Here is a 27,955-nt window from a genome sequence, read left to right on the forward strand (position 1 = left end):
ACACACACACACACACACACACACACACACACACGCATTAGCTGTTGTATAATAACTAGCCCCCACGCTTATCACAATGTTGTAATCACATCCGGTCTCTCTCTTCCTTCCCTCCCGCTTTTTCTCTCTCCATTTCCCTCTCTCTCTCTCTCCCTCTTTCTCTCTTCTCTCTCTCTCTCTCTCTCCCTCTCTCTCACCTCACACCTTCACAGGAGCCTCGTCTTCAGATTCGGAGGGGGAAGGTTCCGCCACCAAATCAAAGTCAGGAGCCATGCCACAGTATGTTTATCAATATAACCCCTTTGATGTAACCTTTGACTTAACACCCCCTGACCCTTGACCTTTGAGACCTCTGACATATCCCACAGGTTTGCCAGGCTAACTGTCCCCAAGTTATATATAAGCCTTTACTACCCTGTCATATAAACCAGTACGTAATGCACTTGTAATGGTATTATCCCTCCGCTGTGTGCTGGATAAGGATTGAGTTCTTCACACCCTCTCTTCATTCAGTACATCTTTCTCCATCTTCCTCTCTCCTTTCACTGAAGTTGCACAAATTCTCCTCCTTCTGTTTGTAAAATCATCCCTCCATCCGTGTCCCGCTCCTCACTCCTGCAATCACCAGAGGTTTGTCCCGCCTACGTGTGACATCACCAGCCTCTTCTAGGCGCTGCGCTCCTATTGGTCCCACGGTCATTCGCTACCTTTATGTCGTGTGTGTGTGTGAAAGCAACTGCCCAACACAGCGTGTATGATGGGTCTGTAGAGCTTTTGTGTGCATTAGATAATCGGTGCTGCACATTCTCAGCCCAATGCAGCCTGTTAAACAGACTCCCAAAACCGTACGGTCCCTTAAACAGGGCCGAGGTGATCCTGGGACAGACGTGTCTCGGCTCAATGCCAGTCGGATGCGGACGGACACAGCTGAGCGGACTCACGCTCACCCACGCAGCTGTTGCGTGACAAGAGCAAATGCTCCCCCGCTGGAGGTTCTGAAATATGACGGCGTTTTGGGGGCCGAGCTGCGTGGAAGCAGCGAGTCCGGCAGGGGCTCTTGAACAGGGTCGCGTGAGGCCGTGTGAGGTCACCATATGTAGGCGTGGCATGGCGCGCCGTGATACGGCCCAATGGCACACGCTAACGGCACGTGATGAGTTAGTGCACGGCTGCGAAGCGTGGCGGCGTGTGAGGTTAACAGGGATTACTGCACAGCTGTGAACGCACAACCATTTCAGAACTACACTGGAAAAATGGAAAAATGGAAAGAACATTCTAAACAGAAAAAATCTGGGTGCTGTCACTGTTCACTCTGTGCTATGGAATGTATCCCGTCTGCTATCACAGTACCTTGTCATCTTTTTGGAAATAATATTTGTATTTTTTTAGCCAAACCAATTTGTGTGGAATAATTTAATTAAGAGCTGTGAACCGGAAAACGTCCACGGTAGCACCCCTGGTTGGTGGCGTTCCGGGGCAGGGTGGGGCAGAGCGGGGCCGCGGGTCTCAGAGCTCTGTGGGTTTCTCCTCAGGGTGCAGAAGAAAACAGCCTCTGTGTCTCTGACCATCCGCACTTCTCCACCCAAAAGCCCCGAGAAGGTTTCTCACAGCACCACTCTGCTCCAGCCGCTGCTGAGCCCTCCACGGAGAGTAAGGCCAACACACACATGTGCACGCATGTGTACATTCACACACACACACACACACACACATGCATAATTGCACTCACACGCACAGAGGTCTGGAAGACTCATCAACAATGACAATAGCAGATGTTATGCTACAAACCTGACACACTCTGGCAACATGAACTCTCTTTGTGTTGGAACCAGAGCATATATCATTTAACTGGCAGAGGACGAGATACAAACTCTCGGTCTCTCTCCCTCCCCTTCAGGTTCAGAGTCCTGTGTCCTCACAGTATACTAGTGATGGATACCTGCCAGCACCCCCTACGTTCACCAAGGTAACAGACTCTCTCTCTCTCTCTCTCTCCTTAGCCGTACCCTCTCTGGCATATCCTGAAACAATGGCTGACTTATGTGTGATCAATTAATCAATTAATTTCTCCTCCTAAACTATACTTTGTGTGTTCAGCCTTCTCTCTTTCACTCTGCTCTGATATATCATTTTCCGCTTCATTAAAGGAAGGCATCTGTTTCTCTTCACCTCTTCATCTATCTCTCAATCTCTCTCTCCATTCATCTCTCCATCCATCCATCTCTCTATCTTTCCATCCATGTCCATCCATCTCTCTGTTCCTCCATCTATCCCTCCCTCCATCCATCAATTCCTCCATCCATCCCTCTCTATCCTTCCATCCATCTATCTCTCATCCTTCCATCCATTTACATTTATGGCATTTAGCTGTTTTTTATCCAAAGTGACTTACAATTACGACTGAGTACAACTTGTGTAACTGAGGGTTAAGGGTCTTGCTTAGGGGTCCAACAGTGGCAGCCTGGCAGTGGTGGGGCTTGAACCAGCAACCTTCCGTGTCAAGTACCTTAACCACTGAGCTACCATCTCTTCGTCCATCACTCTCCATCCAAATCCTCTTAGATGGATAATACGTACATAATTGTCAGCCATTTCTGCTACAGACCTAGCTGGTTATACCATCTGTTCGTTCAAATGCACCTCCAAATAGTGCGGCACATGTGCCTTAACCTGCTCTAAAAGTAACAACTTCTGCAAATAGACCTTGCATGCCTGCAACCAGTTATCAATATAATTTACTCTTGCATAGCCAAGTCCTGATTTTAATCTTTCCAGCCTAAACTGCTTCCAGAACCAGATCCTAAGCTCTTAGCAGGGCCTTTTTAACCATCTTGTATTCAGTACTTGGTACAGCGTCATGTGCGGTAGTTTGAGGTCTCCGTATTCGGTACTACATACGCTGTCATATTCAGTGAGACCTATGACTCCTGGGCTTTACTTGTTAGTTCTCAGTGAATGAGCCATACTCCACTCAGACTGTGGCCATTGGCCCCTCAGCTGTGACCCACTTGGAAGCTTCTTGGGGCTCAAGACAGTTCTGGAGCACCTTCTGGCGGCCAGCGACCCCGAAAGCACCAGTGGGAACTGTTAACCTGTCCCTGATCCAATGAGCCTTTCCCAGCAGTGTTACTGTATGTCCTCACTGCCTGTTGTCCTCCCGTGTCTACCTCTCTCTCTCTCCTTCTCTCTCTCCCTTTTTCTCATTCTCTTTCTCTTGTCCCACTCCCAATCTCTCTCTCTCTCTCTCTCTCTCTCCTTCTGTAGCTGTTGCAGGACACCCAGGCGTCTGAGGGCCAGGTGGTTGTTTTGGAGTGCAGGGTGAGAGGTAGCCCCCCTCTCCAGGTCCGGTGGTCCCGGCAGGGCCAGGAGATCCAGGACTCTCCCGACTTCCGCATCCTACAGAAAAGTATGAGAGTGGCGACCAGGAACAGACAGCACACAACGCTTAACGTTACTTCAATATAAGAACGTCTATGATACATGATACATGAACCTTTCAAAGTCCTTTACCATGCTAGCAATTAGAAGGGAGAGAATTTGTCAGTGGCCATGCGTCAGTGTTTTGATTTACTGCACTGGACTTGTCTAAGTGGGTCTGGTAGGTCCAGATCTGTTTAATAACAGAAAACCACCCAACATTACTGCTATTTCACTTCACACCCAGTTTACTGTAGGACCAGAATCTAATCTTCCCGCATAAACAAACACCTTGGTCCTCTAGGCTTGTTGACAGACATTGGACGAGGTCCCTTTGAGTCAAACTCCTACCAGTGAAAGTATGATAAAGACAAAGAATGATGTAAAGAGACCAGGCTTATGGTTTTGACTCTTGCTATCTCTTCGTCTCTGTCTCCGTCTCCGTCCCTTGTCTTTCTCTGGGTACCAGAGCCTAGGTCTGCAGCAGAGTCTGGTAAGTGTCCTTCCTGCCCCGACAAAGGGAAAACCCCGTACAACAGCTGCACGCGTCTCTATCGTCGGCTCACGCCAGCTTCCCAGACTACGGCTGTTAACACACCTGCTCTCTACCACACCGTGTGTACTCTACCTGTGTATGATGTCATTGCGACAGCAGTGATCTCATCAAAACAGGACCTAATTATGACTCAGAGTTCGCACACACAGGTTCAAGATGGGAATCCCTTAGAACAGTAAAAGGACAGATATGTACCCACACACACACATTTTCTGGGAGGTGACAGTAGGTGTGTGGTGTGCTTTAATGAAAGAGAATCACGCTCAGTTAGAGAGAATTGCTCTGTCCACTGATTCAGTGATTCACCACTCCTGCCAGTGAGTTCCGGCAGCAGCCACTCCCTGCAGTAGACAATGTTAGCGTCCAACTGTGGGGTTGATGAATTTGCCTCTTTGTAATTGGTGACCACTCCGATTGGCCCTCCAGAGGAGATCTGCACCTTGGTGATAGCGGAAGCGTTCCCCGAAGATGGAGGCCTGATCTGCTGCACCGCCAGCAACGAGTACGGCTCCGTCAGCTGCACCGCCCAGCTCACCGTAACGCCAGGTGCCTTTTACACCAAACCACAACAGCACTAGGACCACCACGCTGACACACCACAACGACACGTTGTGAACACTCATATTCAGATACTAAATAGGTATAATCTTTCCAGAATATTCCGCTATGCTCCGATATGCTCTGTTTTTGGCGTGTTTGCGAGGTGCTCACGTTCACGCCACCCGCGTGACTCGTATGATAACGAAGGAGGGGCGACGCGTGAGCTGCTGTGTCACTATGACTTGACGTTGCAGAGTGATGACCCCCGCTGAGACCTACGTGTACACTCCGCCTCATTTGTTCATGGAGAAAGAATCAAATACAGTGTCTTTCCTAAGAGGCTAATGAAGTCGAGCTGATCAGGGGTCAGTTTTGCTGTTAAAGTCTAAGTGAATGTAAAGCTGCAGAGCGATTGGAGGGGGGCTGATCCGAGGTTGGCAGACCCTTGCCAGGAGGGAGAGGTGTGTGTTTGTGCTGATGGATCTTTATACATACAGTGCAATCAGAGTGCAGCTCAGGTTCAAATAAACAGGGATTACATGTGCCCAAACAGGTTCGGCACACGGTCTCTAAGGGGTAGAGCCTAACGCATGACCCAGCAGAGTAGGCTGAAGAGGTCTCTGTAGTTTACTAGGATGGCAGACACATGGACTACAGAAAATCAAAACAGACGTTTTGGGCTAAACATGTTTCCTTTTTCTTAACGTCGCCATGGGGATGGCAAGGGCTCTCTGAGATCTGGGTTTGAGTCTGGGGTTTGGATTCTGTTCAGTATGTTATTCATCACAGCTCTGTTTGTTAATCTGACACCATATTTGGTGAAAGTTAGACAAGCGTGAAGCCTAATAAGTGTGTTTCGCACAAAGAACGAAGAAGAGAAATTTTAACCGCTGTCATGGTGTGTCTTCTACCCAGCGGCCGAGGAGCCAGCCAGCAACGGCATATTTGGAGACGACAGCGTGTCTGGAGACAGCCAGTTGTTCCTGCCCACTCCCCCGCCCACTGAGATCAGCCTGTTGGAAGTCCCGCCCAAAACTCCGCCCAGCGCAGAGGCTTTCCACATCAACGAGCTGGATATCTGGCCCAGCGTCAAAGCAACACCCGTCCACGTCGCCACAGACACCGAACCTCAACCCAATGGAATCCTTCCCATTAGCCACGCTCCCAGAAGGCTGTCCAAAGACAGCCCCCCACCCGCATTCAGCGCAAAGGAGATGGTGCCCCCTGCTGGGGAAACTCCACCATCTGCAGTCAAAGAGGGACCCCCGATACCCACCAAACCCAAACCCAAGCTGTGAGTGAGATCCATCCTCCTGCATGTTGCACGTAGGCCTGACTTTCCCAAACGCATCAGTCAGAGCAGGATAGGTAACGCAAGAGGGTGCAAGGCATCTCCTAACCCAACACAGCCAGGTTTCTCCGTAATAAACATTATGGATCAGGTGTTACCACCATCATAGGGTCAGGTGTTACCACCATCATAGGGTCAGGTGTTACTGCCATCATAAGGTCAGGTGTTACTGCCAGCATAAGGTCAGGTGTTACCTCTATCATAGGGTCAGGTGTTACCACCATCATAGGGTCAGGTGTTACCACCATCATAGGGTCAGGTGTTACTGCCATCATAAGGTCAGGTATCGTTGCTCAAATCCAGACAGCTGGTAGCCACTCCAGAGGCAGGCAGAGAGACATGTTAGTGCAGGTGACACTGAGCTAGTACAAGCTCAGGACTCGGGACTCAGGACTGAGGACAGCCTCAGTGCACTGCTGTGAGTGCGTAATAAACAGGGGGTTTTAAAAGTTATTGCACTCGTTCATGAACTTGACAGGGTGATATCAGTGGAGACAGAGAGATAGCTGGGGGACAGAGAGTGTGTGTGAGTGTGCGTGTGCGCGTGTGTGTGCGGGTGGATTTCTACGAACAGCTGTGCAAAAGTTCCTTCCTGCAATACATTGCTTGCCAATTTGCCGCTGTGTCAAATGTGTCTTTTACAATGAGGCAGTTCACACTGTGCATTACATCCCAAACATCCTGACTGGTGTGAGCTGTGAGTGGCGTGGTCAGCTCTGCTGTGTAGAAGGCCGTTGTCCTGGATCCTGCTCCTAATCTGGGGGAACACGATTTTTGCCCCCTCTCCGCCGGCTCAGAGCAGCACCCCTCGATTGGGGGTTAACAGGGGTTAAGACCCTCAGGCAAATATCTAGTCCAAATTCTTCTGTCGCATCTGTGGTTTAGTTGCCATGTGTGAATGCCAAGGCAGATTTAAATTGGTTTTCTAAAAATTCGGAACATGTTTTAAATATCTAAATGTAAATTCAGTATATGACTTGAATTTAAAGTAAATGGCAGTGATGTTGGGCCCCAGGTGACAGGTCCCTCAGTCAGGCTGGTCCCGTCAGGCCGGTCCTATCGGGCTGGCCCTGTCAGGCCACAGGAGTAATTTAATTTGTTTGAAAAAAATGGAAAAACTGTATACAACACATTCAGACACTCTAACACAATGTATGCACAAGTTATTAACCAGCTAACCCACGGCAACAGGCTCTGTTTTTTTGATCACCTTTTGTTGAGGTGTTTTTGTGTACAGATTAGCTGCATATGTTCAGCTGGTCCCAGGATCTTTAAGATGTGGCTTGTTTTCAGGGAACAGAACAGCAGGTGTCTGTCTCCACATGGCTTACAAACTGTCCTGATTCCCCAAAAATCTCTTTAGCGCTCTGAGGTATCCTTTGTGTTGAAGTGTGCGCGTCTTAGCTAACTGAGTGCCCGGAGTCTCTGCCCTGAGGATTCAGTGTCTCCTGTTTCCGAACCGCTGCCTTGTGGCTGTGCTTCTCCATTACAGCTATTCAACAGTATTGAACTCCACTTGCCACATTTATCATCCTGTTTAAATGCTATACAATGGAGATGTTTCCCAGGCAGTCTCTGAACACAAAAGAACAGGTGTAAAAAGCCAGAAGGTCAAAGCAAACAACACAACAGCATTGACATTGTATTGAGGCTGGACTGGCGTGACAGACGAATCCGATCTGCCTTTGGACTATGTTGCAATGTGCTGTGCATTAAGAGGAATCGTGTGTGTGTGTGTGTGTGTGTGTGTGTGTGTGTGTGTGTGTGTGTGTATGAGGCATGAGAACAGGAAAAAGGAGATATTGAATTGTATGGGCTTTGTGTGTGTTTTGAAAAGAGTCTGGGGGGTTCTTTGTCTTTCTGGTTCATAGTAAGTGTATACCATTTCAGGGGCATTTACGTTCTCAGTGTCTTTGGGGGGCTTGGACAGGAAATAGGTGTGTATGTGTGTGTGTGTCTGCGCACACAGGTGTGTAAGACTATCTTTGCCTAGATCATACTCAAACTTTATCTTGCTGATGTAGCATGACTGTTGTTTGGCCTGGAGAACAGAGATAGAGTGAGAGTTTATCTGTCACCTGCCTGTACATTTATGCTCCTGCCATGTGATTTCCCCTCAATCCCTCCCTCCCAATCTCTGCTTCCAGATCGAACGATATAGCTGAGGACTGTGCAAATGAAAGGTAATGCAAACAGGCATTTGGCTCACCCTGTGTGTGCGCACACGTGTGCCTCTGTGATGCGCATGTGTTAGGTGACGTGCGAGACCTGTTGTTCCTTGGAGCGTGGCAGCAGGTCGAGGGGCATCAGATCGCTCGCTGTTTGGACAGCCGGCTGCGTGAGCTACTGCGAATGGCAGGGTTGCTTTAAAAAAACAAAACAAAAGCTGCGTCCTCCATAAAAACTTCCATAGTAATGTCACAGGCTGCCAACCACAACGGGAGTGTAGCGGCGTAACCCCACCCAGCCAGCTTTCTGCATTACAATTACAATAATCACCAAGGACTCATGCATTGTGCGTGCTGGGTAGAAGCTTATCAGTGCTCCTATCCGGGTCCTCGTGCATAACTCCGTGTTGGTGTCGCCTTTGGGAATGACAACCACACTTGAACCTTGACCTTTGCCATGTGAACTCACAGTTTCCAAATTCCACTTTATTTCACCCGGTATATTGGCCAGAAGGTGACCGTAATCTCGTGTGTGCCGAGGCAGCGCTGACGTCGGCTACCTGCTGCGACTATTTTGTATTGTTTTGTTTTTTAAGTCTCCTGACAGTACCAGGTCTCCTTTGATCTTGGCTCGTTCAAGCGTTACGACTTTGCGTCAATTGACTTCGCGATTAAGTTGTTAGTCGGATTGCGCGTATCCGTCCGAGGACGGATGGAAAGTATGAGCGAGCGCCGTTTCGCCGCCACACTCTGTAAACCCATTTTTAAAAAAAAACAAAAAAACAACCAAAAACCAAAAACGTATCCGCCATCTCCTGTTTCAGCCGTGAGACCGGGTCATTTGCGGTGCCGCTTTGATGCTCCGCACGCAATCCGCTCGCACGAGGAACATAAACTGACCACAGTGGCTGTAGCAGGCAGCAAATCTGAAGCCGCATTGCGTGTTTGTTTGCATGTCCCGCTTACGCCCGTGTAAACCCCTGGGCCCTTTGCAAACGGGACCTCAAACGGTTCTGGATGGAACGATTGGATGTACGACGAGTCATTTTTAAGTGTAGGTCTACCAATAAGAGTGAGGGTTTTTTTTGTTAAGGCATGCTTTGTCCTTGCTGAATAAGAATGAAGGCTATGCACAGTAAGCATCTTGTAAGCGGAGAGTTCCAACTGGAGTCCAGTGGTATAGACACGTGACTCGCCCTTTAACAGTTAGATTATCTCATCTGAAATGATTATCGTCCATTGGTTATAGAGACAGGAAGGCCCCAGGTCTTCCTTACTTCCCCAGTAGGACTGGAGAGGTATTGGACAACAGATATCCCGATCCCGGCTGGTTCCAGTCAGATGTGGCCCTTATCTCAGCTGCTCGGACTGCCCACAGGAAACGCTTGGGGGATTTGGGAGGAAGGTGATGACAGAAGAGCCAGTGGATGAAAACCACAAGCTAGCGCCCTTCAGCACGGGGGGAGAGCGAGCGCACCAAGGGGTGTGCAGAGAGTCGACTATAGATGTACAGTTTTCACAGAAATTTGACCTGCTTTAAGTTAGATGTTTAGATCTACAGTTCCGTTTACTCACTGACAGTCCAATTTGTCTAATGCGTTTATTTAGTTAGACGCAGGAAAACTGAGCTAATGTTGATCTGATTAGTAGCACAACATAAATCCATTTTAAAGATTTTATTATTATAAAATCTTACTCTAATTGTGTGTGTGTGTGTGTGTGCGCACACACACGCACATCATTGATTTATGAGCAGGGTGAAAAAACGGGGCTTTACAGAAATGTGCCCCACAGAGTGTGAAACCTGTACCACTGATAACACCTGGAGCTTGTAAAGTAAATGTGTATATCTGTGTTAGGAGAGAAATGGGGGGTGTGTGTGTGCAGATGTGTGACTTTAGGCTATAAATGCGCTTTCATTTATTAAATCTGTGTGTGTGTGTGTGTATGATGAATGAAGTGTAAGCAGTGGTTGGTGTATGATATCTGCTTTCTCAAATGATTAATATGTATGCTATCCTACTGAGACATTTCACAGGGCCCCTTTGAATAAGAATCTGATTATAACATATCTCTGTCTTTGTGTTTGTGTGCGTGTGTGTGTGTGTGTGTGTGTGTGTGTATGAATGTATGTGTGTGTAGTGGGTGTGGGTATAGGTATGTAGGGGTTTCTGTGTGTGTGTGTGTGTGTGTGTGTGTGTGTGTGTGTGTGTATGCAGACATGTAGTCTGCATGCAAACTCAAAGCTAGGGGTCCTTGTCATCTGCATTTAGTTGCGTTGCCAACAGTCCCAGTGGAATTTCTGCAATCCGAATCCGACTTTAAAGAGCAGGGAAAATAATTACAGCTGCACAGGGTTTAAATGGTACCATTGTAAGCTGATTATGGGCTGCTATGATGAGGGGTTTTGCTAGGCTGCTGGAAGGCGTGACCCACATTCATCTAAGGAAAAGTGGCAGTTAAATTCCTCATGGTTAATGCTCTAATCCACATTTCAATCAGAGTAAGGAGAAAGACCAGCCTCCTCCGGAGTCTGTGCTGGAAGAGGGAGTGAGGTCATGAGCCTCACTAAAGTTCAAAATGGTACAATGGTGGAGTTTTCCGATTTTATTCATAAACCTATGTGAATGAAACAGGAGTGAATTAAAAATAAACCATAAATGGCTAAACAGGGACTTTTCTAAAGTCCAGTTTGTCCTGCGTAGATTGAAGAATGTGGTAGCTCCTGCTGCTGAGCGGTCAGCATTACGGCTGCGTGTCAGTTCTTTCCAGTTCTGCGTTCATGTTTTTCAGTTCTGTTTTTGTCTGATCATGGAAATAGAGGGTGTGTTGTACAGCTCTGACGCAATAAAAATGGTCAGAGGTCAGATTTTGATGTGTTAGTTCTGTATCCTGTCAATGTAATGGGACAGATAGGGGCACAAGCATTTATTCCCTGGGGTCAGGGGTCAGGGGTCAGCCCAGTGTACGAGTGTACTGCAAGCTCAGGGCACGAATGAGGTCATGACCAGACAAGGAGGATCCAGGCATCCGATCCACACCCTCACACACACACACACACACACACACACACACACACACACACACACACACTTACTTTCACTCAAAGCAGTGGTTCCCTGTTATTTTCTATTAAGGAAACTAAATCAAGGAACAATAGAAGAACTTTTCTCTGCACCTTTGGCCAGTCGTAGAGGAATACAGAGAGAGATACTGAATCATGCAGGGGTTTGAAGCATCACTTTCATACCACCGGATTTAGTGGAGCGCGGTCAGCATCCACCAGTTACAGTGGGGCTGTCACCACGGAAACCAAGGACAGCTGTTACAAACCGAAAGGTCACTGTCTCTCCGATTGTTCCCGTTTGGTGGGACTGGGTCATTCCTTGAATCCCCAGAGACATGTGACTGGGTTCTAGACTGTGTGACAGGGTTCTGGACTGTATGACTAGGTTCTAGACTGTGTAACTGAATTCTAGACTGTGTGACTGAGTTTTAGACTATGTGACTGGGTTCTAGACCACATGACTGGGTTCTAGACCATGTGACTGAGTTCTAGACTGTGTGACTGGGTTCTGGACTGTATGACTAGGTTCTAGACTGTGTAACTGAATTCTAGACTGTGTGACTGAGTTTTAGACTATGTGACTGGGTTCTAGACCACGTGACTGGGTTCTAGACCATGTGACTGAGTTCTAGACTGTGTGACTGGGTTCACATGCTTTTCCAAAAGCTCGTTTAGATCGTAGACGAGGATCAGTACAAACACTGTCTAACTGGTCTCATGTCATTGTTCACTGATTGTGCAAGTAGTTCAGTTCAAATCATTCAAATACCTTAATGGTTACAGTTAAGCAGGGTTTGGTCTACAGTGTGAACTTGTTACAAACCCTTAAACATGAATTTACGAAGGAGACATAATTATACCCAATGAACCTGCTGAATCATCATTTCATACTGTTAATCTGTTAATTGGACATTTTCAGTCCAAGATGAAGTATTGGTATCAACCCAAGCTTTGTGTTGTGCTTATATCTTTAAAAATAACACTGCACTCCTTAAACTGTTAGTGTCCTAGCATTCATAAGGAAGTGGTTAATGTGACAGTGAAGCATCACTACTGGTCTGTGTGGCGTGTAAGTCAGCACTGATTGGTTAACAGCATGGAAGCTATGGCATTGTGGTAGATGTGAGGTGCTGTGGTCAGGGCCGGACACACACACCTCCCATGTGGCCCAGTACAGTTCGCCACAGCAGTGGGGCTGTTTTTTATGAGGTGAAACATGTAAAGTGGTAAATGCTATATTAACAATCATTTTTTATAGAGGCAATGTGTGTGGTTGAAGTGTAGGTATGTAGTGAGGTGAGAGAGGGCACTGCATGAAGAGAACATACATGGAACATACAGGGAACATACAGAGAACATACAGGGAACATACAGGGAACATACAGAGAACATACAGGGAACATACATGGCAGATACAGGGAACAGACAGAGAACATACATGGATCATACATGGCAGATACAGGGAACATACAGGGAACATACACAGAACATCCAAGGAATTCTGTTGCTTTCAGGGCTCCCCACGGGGCTTACATGAGTTATGCACACGTGTGTACAGCCCCATGCCAGCCCACTCTGGGCCTAAGGTTCCCCCAGCCTCACAGACGTTGTGCTGTTGGGTTGGCTGGGTGACACTGGGATTAAAGACCGGGACTGGACCTGCCTCCTCTCCCACTGACGTTCCGCAAGAACGTGGAGGTTTTGCAAATGTTGGTTGACAGTCGCCAGTGCTAAATCATAACCCTGTGTTTAGTTTTCTCTTTAGACATGGACATGAGTGTGCAGTGCTAACCTTAGCGCACATACCACAGCCTGTTTACATGAGCTGTGCCTTAGGCAGTGTTATGGCCTGCGTTGTTTATCACAACACTGGCTTACATTGTTTATAGGATGGAGAACAAGGAACAAAAATTGTGTAGGCAGAAGAAGAAGAATGAAAAAAGGAAGAATATTCACATTTACAGCGTGTAGCAGAAACGCTGTGCTGCCACTTCCAAACGTGCCTTGTCTTCATGCCAGAAAGCTCGATACGGGTACGGCAGGTCTGAGTCTAAGGACTCGCGTGTGTGATGGTGATTTATCAAGGGCCTTTGCAGTGCCTAATGACTGATGGAGAGGAATGAGAAATAGAGTGAAAACACTGAGAGAAAGGGACACACAAAGGGTGGCCATAGCTTAAAAGAAAGGGAAGCAGATGATGGGCTGGTGAGCTAGAGATCAGGTGCTGATTGGCTGGTGTGCTTGAGGCCAGGTGTTAATTGGCTGGTGAGCTAGAGGTTGGGTGCTGATTGGCTGGTGTGCTGGAGGCCAGGTGTTGATTGGCCGGATGACTTTGAGTGACTTGCAGAGAACAGAGCAGGTCTCCAAATATGGAAATTCAGAACAGAGGTTTAGAGACAAAAAAAAAAAAAAAAGTTAAAAAAGGCTTTTTAAAAAGGCTGTGGTCATTCCAGGAAAGTGAATAAAAAGAGAAACTGAATTCTAACTCACTGAGAAACTGAGCTAGAAGAGTGACTGAGAGAGAGAGAGAGAGAAATGAGACTTGAGTAACCTGTAATTAAGCCAACAGAGGGTGGAGCATGTGAAAGCTGGCAGGATTGGTGTTACTCCAGCTTCACTGATCCTCTGTCTGACAGTCTAAGAGCCTCTCAGTGGGGAGTGAGGCAACATGCGCACACACACACGAGAATCACACACATGCAACTCAGGGCAATGACATTGTTTCCGGATGAAGTCAATCAGCAACTCAGCGGAGCCAGTTGGCAGGTTGAGGAGCCGTTTTCGCTGTCAGAGTGTGTTTTCATAAATGTGCATTTCTTTAAAACCTTAGCAGTTTGTCTTTAATGTAGAATGGCTTTTGACAAATCACACACACACACACACACACACACACACACACACACACACACACACGCACACACGCGGATGCATTGCTTTAAACCCAGAAGACTAGTGGCTCATTCTGAACAGTAAAGGCACTGAGAAGGTTGTAAGGTGTCAATGTGGTCTGCTGTGAGCATTCCCAGCATCCTTTACTCTTTAAGCCCCTGTATGTCAGGTTGGGTTCACGACCCCCCTGTCCATGTGATTGACATGGACAGACACAAAGGTTCTCTCCCCGATGGTTCCTGGCTGTAATGACACGGCGGTGACTCTTATCCTGCTGGGAGCTACACGTCTTCCTCACAGCCAGTCAGGGATGACACATCTACTTGCTCACACACACACACACACACACAAAAAAAACACCAACAGCTGTAGTACTGTGGACCATGGAACAGGGTGATAAAGGTACTGTTAGTTATCTGTACAGCTCTCATTGAATTTACACATCTGGCACCGAAGGAGGTGTGTAATGAAACTTCAGAGTTCAGAACCTTGGGTTACTTTCAGAATTTTAGATTTTACATTTATATCTACTATATAATAAAATAAAATAATACCTGAATTAACTAAACTAACTAAACAATACTTTAAGACTTAAAATATAGTTAGTTATGATGGTATTTAGGGGTATAATTTAGTAGGGTCACAAAGTGTAAAATAGATAACTACTCAAATCACAAAAAATTATTTATATTTTACGATGAATGAAGAATTTATTTTTCATGAGTTTTCAGGCAAAAAGAAATCAAATACACAGAGAGAGAAAGCAATTGAACTTTTATTATGAAATTATGACTTTTCTTAGTGCCGTGGGTCTTTTATTGTGACGCCCACGAAGCCCAGACAGTACTGGACTGACTCACGCAGAGTAGCCAGCGGGAGCGTCATTCTGCCGCTAGTTCGCTCCCGTATAAATACGCGAATACCTGGCGAGCCGGCGCATTGTCTAGCACGCAACACGGCGCTGAGGTGCACATCCGCGGCCGGCGCTCCACTACCGCTCAGGGACTAACTGGATGCCTCGGGAACTACAAGGGAAGCGACAGAACTGAAGGTACAGACTTTTACAAACTTTGCCTTTTTTGCTCACAAGGGGGGGGGGGGGGAAATTAAAGTCAGTGTAGTTTTGCTTTTCAGAAAGAAGCTCCCCCACAGTAAGAGGAGTGATATTTTGTCATTCTTTCCTATGCTTAAATTTTATGATGTGAGTAGACATTACAGTAAAAGGACTTGGGTTTAATAGGTTTTTATGGCTCATGGAGTGACTGCATGTGATTGATGAGGAACAGTGCGGTCTACACAGCTGTAGCGCCATTGCTCTAACGGCCCAAAACGCCAGGAGAGAAAACTTAAGGCAAGCAGTCCTGGAAAACGCAACACTGCGTTCAGTGTAAACAGATGCTTTGTGGCTGTAGAATTTTACTGTTGAGCAGTCAGTACTGGTTTAGTACTGTAATTGATGATGGTTTGATTAGGTGACTGGTTCTGTACTGCAATTGATGCTTTGGTTAGGTGATTGGTTCAGTACTGTGATAGATTGTTTGGTCAGGTGATTGTATTGCTTTAATGGCAGTGGTGGCTAACTGTGGTTTTGGCTCTGACTTTCAGTGGATGAGTTTAGCCATGTTCAGGTTGAACACATACTCTCACTCTCTCTCACTCTCTCACTCTCTCTCTACCACTGAATCGTAGGAATGTGAGCTAAAGACATTCCTGTCTGTAACTGCTAGGAAGACATCACCATCAAATGGGATTACCAGCGGAGAGAGAGAGAGAGAGGGAGAGAGAGAGAGAGGGAGAGAGAGGAAGAGAGGTGCTGTGGTGCCATGTCCTCTCTCTCTCTCTCTCTCTCTCTCTCTCTCTCTCTCTCTCTCTCTCTCTCTCTCTCTCTCTCTCGCCTTTTAGAAGAGGGTGAAAAGAGAACAGCCTGGATCTGTTTTATTTGGTGTGTAAGCAATTAAAGAGAGAGAGAGAGAGAGGAGAAGAAGAGAGTGAAAGAGTGAGTAAAACCGAGTGAGTGAAGGAGTGTGTGAGTAAGGGACGGGGAGAGGGGAGAGAGGCTTGGATAATAGAAAAGTGAAGTGTGCGTGCACGCACACGAGCGACAGTGCCGGAGGAGGAGGAGGATCAGGGGTTTACAGAAGAGTTGTTAACCCCCCCCCCCCCCCCTTACAGAGGTGCTGGAGAGGGAGAGGAAGCACAGACAGTGAAGGGGAGAAGAACTGAGAGACATGGTCTTTTAGTTTTTGCTGACATCTTTATGGAAAGCTGGCGCGTTCCTGTGTGTCCTGGGCAGGGAAGCAGATCTGTGCGCCAGCTCTGAGTGGGCCAGGCGTTTGGTTTGGGTCGGAGCCTGGAGCCCAGATCAGATCTGGGTCAGGCAGCCGGAGCTCAGCGGGCCGGGCAGGAACCCCCGGAGTTGATGAAGGTGGTTGGGATATGTTTGTTGGGAAAGGGTGTGGGGGTGCACATGCAAGAAGCTTGTCTGACTGTGGACTTAAAGATTGGGGTGTGTGTGTGTGTGTGTGTGTGTGTGTGTGTGTGAGATGCTGATGAGGCCAGTGTAACAGCCCTGTGAAAGCGTGGTGGAGTGTGACCTGTATTTGCTGTGTGAACTCTGGGTGCGATGTGGGTGTTGCAGTGTCTTCCAGGCACAGATTTAAAGCAGTCCAAGACATAAACAGACTTTGAGGAACCTTCCAGGAGCAGCTGGTCAAGCATGCGTAGACGTACCAGCTCAGCCCGGAGCGTGGACCTGAGTGTGGTTTGGACCTGGCCCTGGGGAAGCAGCCGTGACCACACCAGCTGAGCTGTTTCTGCTTCGTGTCCCTTACAACAGACGGAAAGCACATTTGATGAAATGTTTTTAAATAAAGATCTAAACCTGGCTGCCTCTGTCAGTCCCAATGACCTGGAAGAGTGGAGGATGTCAGCAGTGTCGTCCTGACAGACAGATTTAAACAGGGATTTCTAAGCTATGGTACATTTTAGGTAAAAATGTGGAAACACATACATTTTGAGATATGGTGTTTGCAGTGGACACAGCCAATCAGAAGAGGGGTTTTTTGAATGGAGAGAACCATTTAAGTAGGTCACCTTTAGCGTTTAACTGGATTTTGGAGGCTTTTGGATGTGTAGGAAAACCTGCTGGCATCAGAAGGCAACACCATCACTGAGTAAATAAACTGACTTCAGTGTGGAACATGGTAGAAAAAACCTGACCTTGTTAAAACTTTGATCGCCACACTCATTCTCTCGTGATGTCATGATGATGCAACTACGTTGTAATGGTGGGTGTGGCTAGGCTTGGGGATGGGAGGCATGTAAACCAGATGTGAACGTCGGCCTCAGCCTTTTATTTCACAGGAGTTCAGCAGAACTTCGATACACACTGGTGTGTGTCAGCCTGCGTACACAGTCTGGTTTATGTTTTGGCTTGAAACATGCTGTAATATCCGTTGCCATGTGCATGTTGCTAGGCATTAATAAACTGTTGGAAGGCGTAAACATCTCTGGTAGCTGGAAGTGTGGTGACTGTTTAGCTGTCGGGACCAAGCCCTGCCCTGTAAGGGTCTTGTTCTTTTATGGAGATTTTTCTTTGTTCTCTCTGTCTTCATTCTTTCACTTTCTTTTGCTGTCATTCTCTCTCTTTCTCTCTTTCTGAGAGTGCTCTCTCTGAGATGCACCTGTTTCATTGTACCCTATTCCTATAAACTGAATCCTTACCAAAACACTCACTTTAGAGTAGTCCCCTCATTTCTGTTTACAGAGTGATTTTGTGTAATCATCAGCTGTTTACACTTAACAACTTCCTGTCCTCCAGCAACTATTTCCTGTACTGTCACTGTCCGGGCGCACAGTTTTACCCTCGATCATACACACACACACACACACACAGCTGTTTCAGTCCTCAGATCCTGTACTGAAGTGTGTATTAAATTCTGCAGACACACAGCAAGGGTGCTGGGCTTTACAGGAGTTGAACTACCCCCCTCTGTGGTTGAACAGTGGTTGAAAACAGCTGTTAAAGTCTTTGATTAAAAACACGTCTCATTAAAGTCTCCCGTTAAAGTGCTGTTGTCTCTAGAGAGGAGCTGACGTTGTACTGGGGACAGAAAGGTCAGTGGCCTTTGTCAACCTTCTTAAGCTCACGTACGCCGCTGTTGATTTGAGCAGAGATGCTCTGAGGCAGGACTTGAAATTGATGCCGCCAATCAGGTTTGGTTGGCTGACTTTCTATCAGCATGACAATATCCTGTCTGTGACCAGACTGCTGCACTAATTGTCCAGTGCGGGGCTGTGTGGGGTTTGAAGGTTGAAGTGTTTACAGCAGTGAGCTGTCTAATGACCATGCAAAGGCCATTTTCACCCCCTTAAGTTGTTTGTGTGAGTATCTGTTATACTGTCGTATTGGAGAGTAATGGCTGTCCATTCCAACAGGGTTTCTGAACAGACTGTGCCTGTGTGGTGAGGAACAGAACAGTTGCTAGAGAGCAGAGGGAGAGTAGAGAGTAGTGGTGGGTGTAATGATGGAGTGGTTTGTATAGTACTTCTTTGGGACAGTTGGCCCAGAGTGCAGCTTGACAACACTGCTCCATCGGCATGGCAACAAGAGGCTGGCTCCCACTCCTTCCCTGGTGTGACTGAGCCACAGCCCAGAAAGAGGAGAAAAAAGGGAGAGTAACTGAGGGAGAAGGAATGAATTAGCTCTAAATGGCAATTGCTATAAATGGTCGAACAGCTTAGAAGTGAAGATGTTTGCGTGCGTGCATGTGTGTGAGAGAGGAAGAGAGAACGCAAACATCAGAGGTTGTTAAATGCCGGGTTCCGTAGGGAACAGTTAGCTTTCAGTGGATATTAAAGAAATGCGTCATAGTTCTAAGGTTTTGTCAGAAGACGGAGACCTTTTCCCATGATGGCTGTTAATCTGTGTGCTGAACTGTTGAAGCCTGTTATGACCATGGCCACATGAAAGTAGCTACTTTTAGGTCTCTCCACCTTTAGTGAAGGTGTGATGTCATAGAAACACCTGGCTCTTAAAGTGAAGGCGTGACGTCATAGAAACACCTGGCTCGTAAAGTGAAGGCGTGACGTCATAGAAACACCTGGCTCGTAAAGTGAAGGCGTGACGTCATAGAAACACCTGGCTCGTAAAGTGAAGGCGTGACGTCATAGAAACACCTGGCTCGTAAAGTGAAGGCGTGACGTCATAGAAACACCTGGCTCGTAAAGTGAAGGCGTGACGTCATAGAAACACCCGGCTCGTAAAGTGAAGGCGTGACGTCATAGAAACACCCGGCTCGTAAAGTGAAGGCGTGATGTCATAGAAACACCTGGCTCGTAAAGTGAAGGCGTGACGTCATAGAAACACCTGGTATTTCACAATTTACTTGAAAGATTCCACTTCAGGATGGGAAAATAAAAAAGTGCAGGCATGGAAAGTGGGTCTGCTTGATTTTGTACTTTGATATGTTGAGGATTGTGGAAACTGGAGAGAGTTATTAAAAGCCCAGGAAGACGGGAGAAGGTATTTTTAGGAGTCTTGTAATTCCAGACATGTGGCTCTACCACTTTTGGGGGAGAGAGGAGGAGGGAGTGAGAGATGGAGGAGAGATGCATGAGAGAGAGAGAGCGAGCGAGCGAGAGAGAGAGAGATTGAGAAAACAATTCTACCATGGTTAACCCTTGAAGACTAAGTGCAACTCTGGAGATTTCACTTGTAAGAGAGCATGAGTGAGTGTGTGCTGTTGTTCTCAAAACACATCCAAAAAAGGAATGAAAGCCGAGTACCTCTGAGGGCCGTGTGTGTGTGTGTGTGTGTGTGTGTGTGTGTGTGTGTGTGTGTGTGTGTGTGTGTGTGTGTGTGTTCCTGTAAAAGCGTGCCTTCAGGGGAAGCATGGGCTAGACCTGATAGAGACGAGGCCGGGGATGAGGAAGAAGCAAAAAGACTCAGCTTCAGGCTACCGTAGCCTTGGACCTGGACTGATCTGGGGTCAGGGCCTCACTCAACTGCCTATCATGAGCTGAAGTCCAGACAATGACTTAAGAACAGTTTTCCTATGCAGAGAGCCTCTAGGAACATGTCCCTGAGCCTTTTCCCTTCTACACCGTTATTTAACTAGGAACATTTTCGGAATAGTTTTTGTTTGGGTGGTTGTTTGTATTACATTTACATTTGCAGCATTTGGCAGGTGCTCTTATCCACGGTAACTTGCATATTTATCAGAATGACAGTATGTGTATATTTGGTTATAGAACCATTTCTGTGTGAGGAAACAAATTCACCACTTCAAGCTTCTCTCTCTCTCTCTCTCTCTCTCTCTCTCTCTCTCTCTAAGACCTTATCAGGTCCGTCAGACTCCTTTTTGGAGTCACTAGGCCGAGACGTTGCTATCAACTCAAAAAGAGAAAAAAGTGATCAGTTTCTCTGCACCTGGAAGCAGTTAATCTGATGTGTTCAGAGATTACTACTCTGCCCGAAAACAGCCCTTGTGCGCGCGCGCACACACACACCCACCCTGTATGAGTGAGACCCTCCGAGACGTTCCTGTGTCTCTCGCGCTGCACAGCTCTGGGGCGGTGTTTGTTTAAGGTGGTAACGCCTCATGGGCTGTTTAAGGTGCCAAGTGTGTTGCTCTGGGAGTTGTAGAAGATTTGCGAGGACCAAGAAGCCCCTTCTGTCAGCAAAAACATCCCTGTTCGCTTTGATTCTCTCACGCAGCCTTCCGGAATTAACAGGCCTTCTGCCAAATATATAAACTCCCAAATCCATCGCGTCTGGTCTACCACAGATCCAGTCTGCCTGTCGGTCAGGCTGGGTAATGGGGCGTTTAGCACAATCGTCGCTGTGTTTCTCTACACCAGTTATCTTCTACGTCTTTAGTATGCATGTGTTGTACTGCTGTAGCCACCGTGGCTACAAGCATAAGTACTCCGCGTTCGAAAGCCGTAGGCTTGTATCTACGGCTGTCCCATACGGACACGCTGACCTCGGCCTTCTGTCTCAGTGTTGCTCGGAAAAGATGGGAATTCTACTGGCCAGACTTTAAATCCTGGTCTTCCTGGCGTTCTTCCAGTTTCCAAAGTGCTGAATGGGAGTGGGAGTGTGAAAGAGAGAAAGGGAGTGATTGTGAGAGAGGGAGGGAGCGAGAGAGGACAGTATGTATGAGTTACTGATATACTGAATGCAAAGTAATGCAAAATTAGGCCGTGGGTGCTGTGTGCTATTCAATTGTCTATTTTCCCTGTTAGAAAACCAGGAGGTGGTGGGCGTGCATGCACATGATTGCCCTGCAGTCTGGCCTAGTGCTTCATCACCAGTCTCCTGTGTGTGTGTGTGTGTGTGTGTGTGTGTGTGTGTGTGTGTGTGTGTGTGTGTGTGTGTGTGTGTGTGTGTGTGTGTGTGTGTGTGTGTGTGTGTGTGTGTGTGTGTGTGTGTGTGTGTGTGTGTGTGTGTGTGTGTGTGTGTGTGTGTGTGTGTGTGGTTATTGGCTTTAGTTGGATTTATTTTCTTGATTTTTAAGAATGGAATTGATGTGATGCCATTTGCCATGCTGTGGGTATTTTAGTGACCTGGGCACACACACACACCCCTGTTTCTCTCACCCACACACACCCACTCACCTGCTCCATACCTGGGCAGTTCCACTCCCAGAGCACAAACATCCACCACACACACACACGCGCACAGGCATACTCGCACGCACATGTGTACACACACACACGCACACACCCTCGCCCCTGCAGGGACGCGCACAACTTGGCTGGTTTTATCTGGACTGAAATATAGACCAGGGCTATATATATATATAGACCAGGGCTCTCCTGGGAGGGACATCAAACAGGAGACAACTTCTCCAAGTGTCACAGGACACTCTGAGATTAAAAGCTTTTTTATGCGTGGATATTTGACATGTTTTACTTGTGCTTCACGCCGTTTTGTGTGTCATGCTTCACTGTGTGGCCAGTAGTGCTAGTCTGGCCAGTGTGGATGATCTGTGTTTCTCCCATGGCTCTGTTTTTGTTTGTACTGCAGCAACGCAGAACAGCTGAAACATCTCCACGATCAGGTCCTGCTAGAGCAACAGGAGGTGGCTCAGCAACCTCGGGAAGCCCCGCCCCCTCCCCTGGAAGTTCCGCCCCCGTCTCCGCCTCTGCCCCCGCCCCCCTCCTTCCAGGAGCTGGAGTGCAGCACCATGCAGACGAGCACCTTCAACTACGCCCGGCCCAAGCAGTTCATCGCCGCCCAGAGCCCCGGTGGGGGTGGGGGCTACACCACCCAGTCCTCCGGCTCCTCCGGCTGCAGCCTGACATCGCCCCTCTCCCCATCCTTCCCGCCCCCTCCCCCGCCCTTCCTCGTGTCCAGCCATGCCTCCTCTCCTATTGGCCCACCGCTGGACTTCCCCCCGCCTCCGCCCCCCGTCACCAGCCCCACATGCTCCGATAACTCCTCCCCCTTCACGTCCATGCCCCAATCGCCGGCTGGGTTTTTGGCATCCGTGCTGCCAGCCACGCCCCCTGCCCCTCCGGTCAACGCCCTGGGTCTGCCCAAGGGCAATGGCATTAGGTGAGTACCCACAATCCTCTGCACTTTTCAGTCCATTCTTCTCTCCAAACAGTGCTCCGGTTTTGCCGCCAGCCCTAATTAGATCACCCTAAGGGCTTGATTATTCTTCCTTGTTTACAGTGAGGGTTTAGTGTACAGCGCTGCCATATAAGGTTTACAGTACCACACGCTGTGTTCCAAACGACTCCGCTGAGCACAGGGAGTCGCTGTGTGTTGTAGGAGCTACAGTAGGGCGCCGCGTAGGGTGCCGAGTGCCGTTTGGAAAGCAGCCGCGGACTCCTGGATGGAAGATGACGTTTACATTCTTAAGAGGCATGTTTATAGAGACGGGAGGATCGTTATAGACGAGGGAGGGTGGGGGTGTGTGTGTGTGTGTGTGTGTGTGTGTGTGTATAAAGTTAAAACAACAGACTTGATCAAAATATGCACTTTTTTTATGGCTCATAATTATAGAATAAAAGCTCTGGGAGAACACAGACAGGGCCAGAGTCACATAAACACTCCAACTCTTGTGTGTCTTACTGAAGAAAGGGTCATCAGAGCCTTTACCCTGCAGATTACACCCACACACACAAATATTAATTCGGAATTTCCTTAAAGGCCTCTATATGTTGATGGGGAACCCTGGAAAGCTTTCATTCTCCTGTCACAGGATCGGAGTAAGACCTCTTTCCGTGCTTGGATGAATAATTTCGATTGTCTTGGAGATCTTGGCTTTATTCAGGTTGCTGAAGGACGTACTAAAAACACAAGCTCCTCGTTGGAGAGAGTCTTTCCTCCGTGAGGGCCCCGGCATCCGCTCTTATCTTCCAGTTCACGCACTCACATTATCCAGCACTCTGGCATTCTAGGATAAGCATGGATGAGAGAAGAGAACTCTGGAATCATAGATGAACTTCAGTGAAGTCTCACATTTTATCTTATAAACCAAGGGAAAAGTCCTCTGCTTCTTTGGAATGACGTGGCTTTCTGTAAAGATGAACTGTTTTCGTTGTGCGTTTGTGTAATGTACCCGAGGAAGGTTTCTGATGGACCTGTCAACATTTACCAGCTCTCGCATTATGTGACAGAGGTCTCTCGGCAGGGGGCAGGCCAGCAAGCATCTGTCAATCACGGCTTTTTGGGTCTAGGTTGCCATTGCTGTGAGAATCTATTTAAAGTGGAACAGATTTTAGCAAGGCGCTGCGTCACACCAAAAAAGGATCCCCTCCACGTTTTCATGACGGGTCGTGACTTCTGCCACATCCGTGACAGGGCGGCAGATCGACAGGTTTGGGAGGCACCCTCGATAAGAGCCAGAACCTCGGACAATGGCACACTTGTACTCCGACCTGCGTGTACTGAGGTCCTCCACCTGTATCTTCTGTGTCTCCGAAGGACCCCCATGTTGGACTGTGTGGTCTGTCCCAATCCAGTAAACCTTAGGCCTTCCCTATAATTAGAACACATAATTACAGCATGGTGTGTTTTGTAAATTGTAAACACATCTGGAACATAATCGTAGCTTTTCAGTAAGATGGCACAGCTGTGCCGAGTAAGTTGCTGTTTGGGTTTGGGGTTCAGGGGAGCAGAATTCAAATCCCAGTCCTCCAGCTCCAGGTCCTACAGGTTTTTCACCCTCCCTTGGTCACGTGTGATGTCAAATTGGCGACCCAGTTACATGAGTCATGTAATCTGATACAAGGGATTACACGATCCAGGGTCGAGATTGAATTTGAGGTCCAGATTTGAATACCGCTGGTTTGGGGTTAGGGGTTAGCTACATATAGATGGAGTGATTTTTGCTTTTTTTTTTTCTCATGTTTTTTCCTTTCATTCTGTGTTTTGTCCGATGGAACAGCGGGTTCCCGCGGAAGAGCGGCCGCACCCCACGAATCATCACCGACTCGGAGATTCAGGGTTCCAAAGACGCCGTTATCCAGGACCTGGAGAGAAAATTGCGATTCAAAGAGGAACGCCTCAGCAACGGGCAACCGGTGTGTAGGGGTGTGTGGATGGGTGTGGCCAATAGGTGTGTGGGAGTGCCCAAGCTAGCGAGTGGGTGTGGCCAACAGGTGTGTGAGGGTGTGGTTTACAACAGAATGCAGTAACATGGAGCTCCCCATTAGTGTTAATATTTATTGATATAATGGTAACACTCTGTAACAATAATACTGTCATAAACTCCAGTAACTTTCACAGATTCAATTCCATGTTGTACTGATTTGAAAAAAATTCTCAAGATATGGAATTGGAAATAAAATGGCCAACCACAAAAATGTATGATTTAATGTCCCATTAACATGAAAAGGTGTGTGTGTCTCCTGCCCTCATTCCACATAACTTACCCCTCCAGCAGAGATTAATCATGCCTAAATGATCTAAATTCTGTGGTATTTTGTGTGTGTGAATTACACACCAACACAAGCTCTGACCCATTGATGCTGCTTTCTTCCAGAGGGTAACCTATGAGGAGAAGATGGCTCGCAGGTTACTCGGGGCTGACAATGCTGCCACAGTGTTTAACACACAGCAAAGTGAAGAGGAGCCCTCTACGCAGGTACACACACACACACACACAGGGCATGAAGGGAGGGATGCATGGGTCCTCTGGGCCTGATTAGGAATACCCACTGACGGCGATGTTCATATTGAAATCCAAATGCATTTATATATCCTATTTCTGTTTGTTTGATCATGTAAAGTTATAATGAAATGTTGGGGGGTAAATGTTGATTACACCACTTCATTAAGAACCCATGAAGAGAGAATCACAGTACATGTATGATGATGCGGTTGCTGGCTGTGGTTTAGACGGGACTGTGGTTAAGAAGGGACTGGGGTTTAGACAGCACTGTGGTTTGCCTGTGCTATTATAAATTAAAGGATCAATAAGCTAAATTTGTTCAGTCACTCAGTTACTTTATTCAATATGAAAAACAATGTCTTGGCTCTTTGTGCTCAGTGGTCAGATAAATATGTGTATAAAAACTCCATGAGACAAGATAATGAACCCATAATACGCAGCCAATGAGCAAATCTCCTTATCGCTCCTTTAATATTAACTGTGCTCGCAATGAGCTCTGGCTTGTGTGGCCACTCTGCCCCTGCATTGCGTGTATTTGCAAATATGTGCCCTTGTGAAGTCACACACGTGGGTGTGATGTCTAATCTGAGCACAGGATGTGACATCAGATGGGGACAATCCCTTGCTGTGTATTCTCTGATCTCTCCACAGGAAGGCAGCGCTGCTGAGTCAGACTCTGTCCCTCTAAAGGTTATTCACTCCAGCTTTTTGTTCTCTTTTTGTTATTTTAACACAAATCCCTGCACCCAGTTCTTCTCTCTCTGTGTCTGTGTCTGTGTGTGTGTGAGAGAACTTAATGTCATTAATATGTGTCTGCGCTTTGCACTGGTTCCTGTCTTATCAAAGCCTTATATCCCAGTCTGAATCCAAATTGGAAATATCAGTTTTCTCTAACTGTTGCTTTAAGCTGAAAGTAAAGAAAGATGTTTCAAAACTACATGAAGTATCAGCAACTGCAAAAAAAAAAAAAGGAGTTCATGGGACAAATACGATTAACCTTTTTGGGGCAGGACTTTGCCTGGTATAGGCTGGGTATAGGCTGGGCTTTGATACTTCAGCAGTCAGTCACTGATCTGCATTTTGATTGGTCACTGCATACGTTTGTTTCTCTTGTATCCGCCCCTCCTAACAATAAAGCACACGGTCCTCTCGTGGAGGTGTGTGTGTGTGTGTGTGTGTGTGTGTTTGGATGTTACTAATGCACACTGAGCGCTCCACACATGTCTGCCTGCACGTGGGCTCTGTCTGTGCAGTGTGACGCACACAGACATAAACGCACACAGACATAAACGCACACAGACATAAACGCACACGTAAATGGGGAATTTAACTGAAAAGTGGATTGTATCAGTTGGAAAAGTGGAAATAGGACACAGACAAGTGGTTGTGCATTTGGGTCATGAAGACTCCTCATACATGACACAATAACTGATAATGAAGAAACACAAACGTAACACAATAATGGTAATGAACAGTTTAAGGAGATCTGGGCCAGATGGATTCCTTATTTGGTCATACATACACATGCTCAGAATAATGAAATGCAGTGTTAATATATCCCAGCTGTGGTCAGCTGAAGAGCCCAGAGACAGAAGGGCCTCGCTCAAGGGCCCAGCAGGAGCTGGATTCACAACCTTCCAACAGATGACCCAAAGTTGGTTAAGATGAGAGAGAGAGTGTGGGTGTGTGTGTGTGGGGGTGTGGGTGTTTATTTGCTCCTGCAGCACTTTATCCTGTGGTGGTGTCGATGTTTTTTCCTCTCCTCCCACAGGAGTACAAAGTGTCGAGCTTTGAACAGCGGCTGATCAGCGAGATCGAGTTCCGGCTAGAGCGCTCCCCGGTAGAGGAGAGCGACGATGACGTCCAGCACGACGAGAACGCGGCGGAAACCGCCACAGCGCCATACTTTCACCGCAAACTCAAACACTACAAAGTGTTTGAGGGCATGCCTGTCACCTTCAGCTGCAAGGTCATCGGAGAACCCAAGCCAAAGGTCAGAGTTCACTGCTAGAATCTGCTCAGAGAAACAAGTTAAATATTAATGAGTAGATTTTTAGCTTGTAGAATAAGGTGAGGAGGGGGGGTGGAAAGAATATACATTCACCAGCCTCTTAATTAGAAACGCGTACCTTGTCGTCCGTATTTGCACAGGTGCAGGTCCAGTGGCACACAAGTCCAGCCTTCAGGTCCAGTCTGATGCTGGAGTTTGTAATCACTGGTTGCTATGTAACAGTTAATGCATCTGGAGCTGTGTGTGGTGGTGTGTAGAATTAGTGCTGGATGTGTGGTGTGTAGTGTTGGGTAAAAGGTGAGATTTGCCTGTTGCTGACCAGTCACTGCCAGAATTCCTGTCCAATCACTGTCTTTCTCTCACACTCTCTCACTCACACACACTTTCAATCTTTCACTCTCTCTCTGGCTACTGGCAGCTTCTGTAATGACCTGGTGCTGACAGCAGACCGATTAAGTTCCAGCAGCAAGCCAGCGAGAGACGCAGGGATGGATGGATGTCGGTTGAGTCAGAGAGGCACATGCCAACCTTTTTACAGGGACATGTGGAGAGAAATGTTGCGTAATGTTTACGTTTTGTGTGTGTGTGTGTGTGTGTGTGTGTGTGTATAGGTGTACTGGTTTAAAGACGGGAAGCAGATCTCCAAGCAGAGTGAACATTACCGCACCAGTCGTGATCCAGACGGAACCTGCTCTCTGCACACAGCTGCGGCCTCACTGGACGACGACGGCAACTACACCATTATGGCCAGCAACCCTGCAGTACGTACACACACACACACGCGCACGCACGCACGCGCACACACACGCACATCTATATATTACACA

General features: G+C 47.4%; 1 protein-coding gene across 6 annotated transcripts in view; it reads left to right on the forward strand.

Annotated features, from left to right (window-relative positions):
- Positions 1 to 27,955, forward strand: part of palld (palladin, cytoskeletal associated protein) — a 66,265-nt gene that overhangs the window by 32,788 nt on the left and 5,522 nt on the right. For 5 of the 6 annotated variants that reach the window (XM_035524369.1, XM_035524371.1, XM_035524373.1 and 2 more), the window contains 13 exons: positions 213 to 279; positions 1,533 to 1,650; positions 1,898 to 1,966; positions 3,265 to 3,406; positions 3,887 to 3,910; positions 4,400 to 4,519; positions 5,429 to 5,807; positions 22,021 to 22,551; positions 24,392 to 24,527; positions 24,989 to 25,090; positions 25,769 to 25,807; positions 26,889 to 27,110; positions 27,740 to 27,889. In XM_035524369.1, the coding sequence (XP_035380262.1) occupies positions 213 to 279; positions 1,533 to 1,650; positions 1,898 to 1,966; positions 3,265 to 3,406; positions 3,887 to 3,910; positions 4,400 to 4,519; positions 5,429 to 5,807; positions 22,021 to 22,551; positions 24,392 to 24,527; positions 24,989 to 25,090; positions 25,769 to 25,807; positions 26,889 to 27,110; positions 27,740 to 27,889 (2,099 nt within the window). The remainder of the gene's footprint in view (positions 1 to 212; positions 280 to 1,532; positions 1,651 to 1,897; positions 1,967 to 3,264; positions 3,407 to 3,886; positions 3,911 to 4,399; positions 4,520 to 5,428; positions 5,808 to 22,020; positions 22,552 to 24,391; positions 24,528 to 24,988; positions 25,091 to 25,768; positions 25,808 to 26,888; positions 27,111 to 27,739; positions 27,890 to 27,955) is intronic. The other variant, XM_035524370.1, reaches the window with a different exon arrangement.

This window comes from Electrophorus electricus, chromosome 3, assembly GCF_013358815.1.
Source record: "Electrophorus electricus isolate fEleEle1 chromosome 3, fEleEle1.pri, whole genome shotgun sequence".
NCBI classification, from domain to species: domain Eukaryota; kingdom Metazoa; phylum Chordata; class Actinopteri; order Gymnotiformes; family Gymnotidae; genus Electrophorus; species Electrophorus electricus.